The 1,832-nt window shown below is 43.7% G+C and overlaps 1 protein-coding gene across 1 annotated transcript in view; it reads left to right on the plus strand.

Annotated features, from left to right (window-relative positions):
* LOC106013962 (inactive ubiquitin carboxyl-terminal hydrolase 54) overlaps positions 1–1,730 on the plus strand; it is a gene marked incomplete at its 3' end in the record, with an annotated part of 13,597 nt that extends 11,867 nt beyond the window's left edge. The window contains 1 exon segment of the mRNA XM_013090908.2: positions 751–1,730. Within this exon segment, the coding sequence (XP_012946362.1) occupies positions 1,560–1,730 (171 nt within the window).
* Between the last annotated feature and the right edge of the window lie 102 nt (positions 1,731–1,832).

The following is a 1,832-nucleotide window of genomic DNA, read 5'->3' on the forward strand; positions in this document are numbered from 1 at the left end:
CCAAAAAAAAAAAACCAAAAAAAAGAAGAAAAAAGAGATTATAAAATGTTTTAAAAAACGAAAGAAAACGGTCCCAGTGCTGTCCGTGCCCTTCACTGTTTCCTGCTTGTAGATCTTTATGTTTCCTGTCACTTAGTCCCAGATATACAGGCCTGTAGCTCCAGGTCTACTTTTTCAAAATTTGTCAATGGCGTTGTGAGTGACTCTTGACTTTGTTCATAAATCTCTCTTGTTCCAGGACAGAGGCCCCCCTTCATTGTTTTCCTTTACACTAACGGTTTTCCCCTTCCCTTCTCTATCAGTAGGTGGTTGGCTGGTACTCTGGTGTGGTTTTTCCTTTCTTTCTTGTCAAACATCTATCGTTCTGATCTCTCCTCCTTCTTTTTTGTGTTTGTTACTCTCTTGTAACACATGTAATCTCTGATGACCTGATTGAGTTGCAAGTGCCGTAAAACTCTTACTAAAACTGCAACTCTTTTCCTCCTTTCTGAGCTTGTTACTCTTGTGTAACACCTCTAATCTTCGCCACTTTAAAAGACTTATATAACCAGATTGTGTTGCAAGTGCCGTAAAACTCTTACTACAACAACCCCCCTCCTCCTTTTTTATGTTTGTTACGCTCTTTGTAGCACCTCTAATCTTCTGTACTTATACGACTTCACTGTGTTGCATGTGCCTTTAATCCCTCGTTAAAATAAATCTCCCCTTACAGTGCACTAACAGTTTTTCCCTCTTTCTCTCTCGTTCCAGAACACAGACACCCTCGAGCCAGGAGTTGTACGCCGAGAGTTACCCCCCCGGTCTACCACCAGCATGTCCGGTGGTGGCGCAGTTAGTGTCGCGCGCCCCCTGCCGGCCGGGCTTCTGGGTTCTACACGTCCTGTCTGCTGGACTGTCCTACTAAACACTCGCACACTAGGCACCACAGCTGGTCTTGTGACGTAACTCACCGTTTGTTGTGACGTCACTTCCTGCCTACAGTTTATGTAACGGGTGCCAAGAAAAAACCGAAAGGGTTTTTGTACTTGCATTTAACAAGGCTGGCTTCAAGCTCGACTGTTTGCAATTGTTTTTGTGTTTTTTTAGAGTTGTTTTATTTTCACAATATAGTTTTGTTAGACTATAGTAAAGAATTTTGTTTACCCTAGAGTATCCGCCAGTGCTACACAAGTGTTGCTTTGTTTGTCTTTGGTGGACAACTGGACTGTGTTCATTTGTGATTGTGTTTCTGTCTGTGAGGGAAACTAACTGGTGTTCGGGGATTGAAAGAGCTTCTCCGAGTCAGAAAAACAGACAGACGGGATAGATATAGATAGACAGACAAACGGACAAACGGAGAGATAGGTAGATAGAAAGAAAGAGGGACAGACGGAGCCGGAAAACACAAACATGTGGATTATTATTATAAGAACTTCCTTTCAACTTTGACGTGTTCTGGGATACTCGTACACACGTCATCATTCTCTGTGGATTACGTCACACAGACGCACCTCGGACTTCGGAGACGGGATATATTATAATTTCTGCACATTGAAGGAGTTGTTTGTGTGTTTGTAACCATGACAACCATGGAGGAGGACGACCTGGACTCCCTTCTGCCGCCCAACTGCCCCAACCCGTACTACGACACATGGGACCGGCACAACAGCATCGCCTTCTCCACGGCCACCAAGGGGCTGAGGAACGCGCCCGGGGAGAATAACTGTTTCGTCAACAGTGCCGTGCAGGTAAGGCAGATATTATAATATATATATATACATGTAGTTTAAATTATGCCTTCATACACACACATAATATATGCACCCATATACACATTCTTTCTTTCTCTCCCC

Source organism: Aplysia californica, unplaced genomic scaffold (assembly GCF_000002075.1).
Source record: "Aplysia californica isolate F4 #8 unplaced genomic scaffold, AplCal3.0 scaffold01662, whole genome shotgun sequence".
Lineage (NCBI taxonomy): Eukaryota > Metazoa > Mollusca > Gastropoda > Aplysiida > Aplysiidae > Aplysia > Aplysia californica.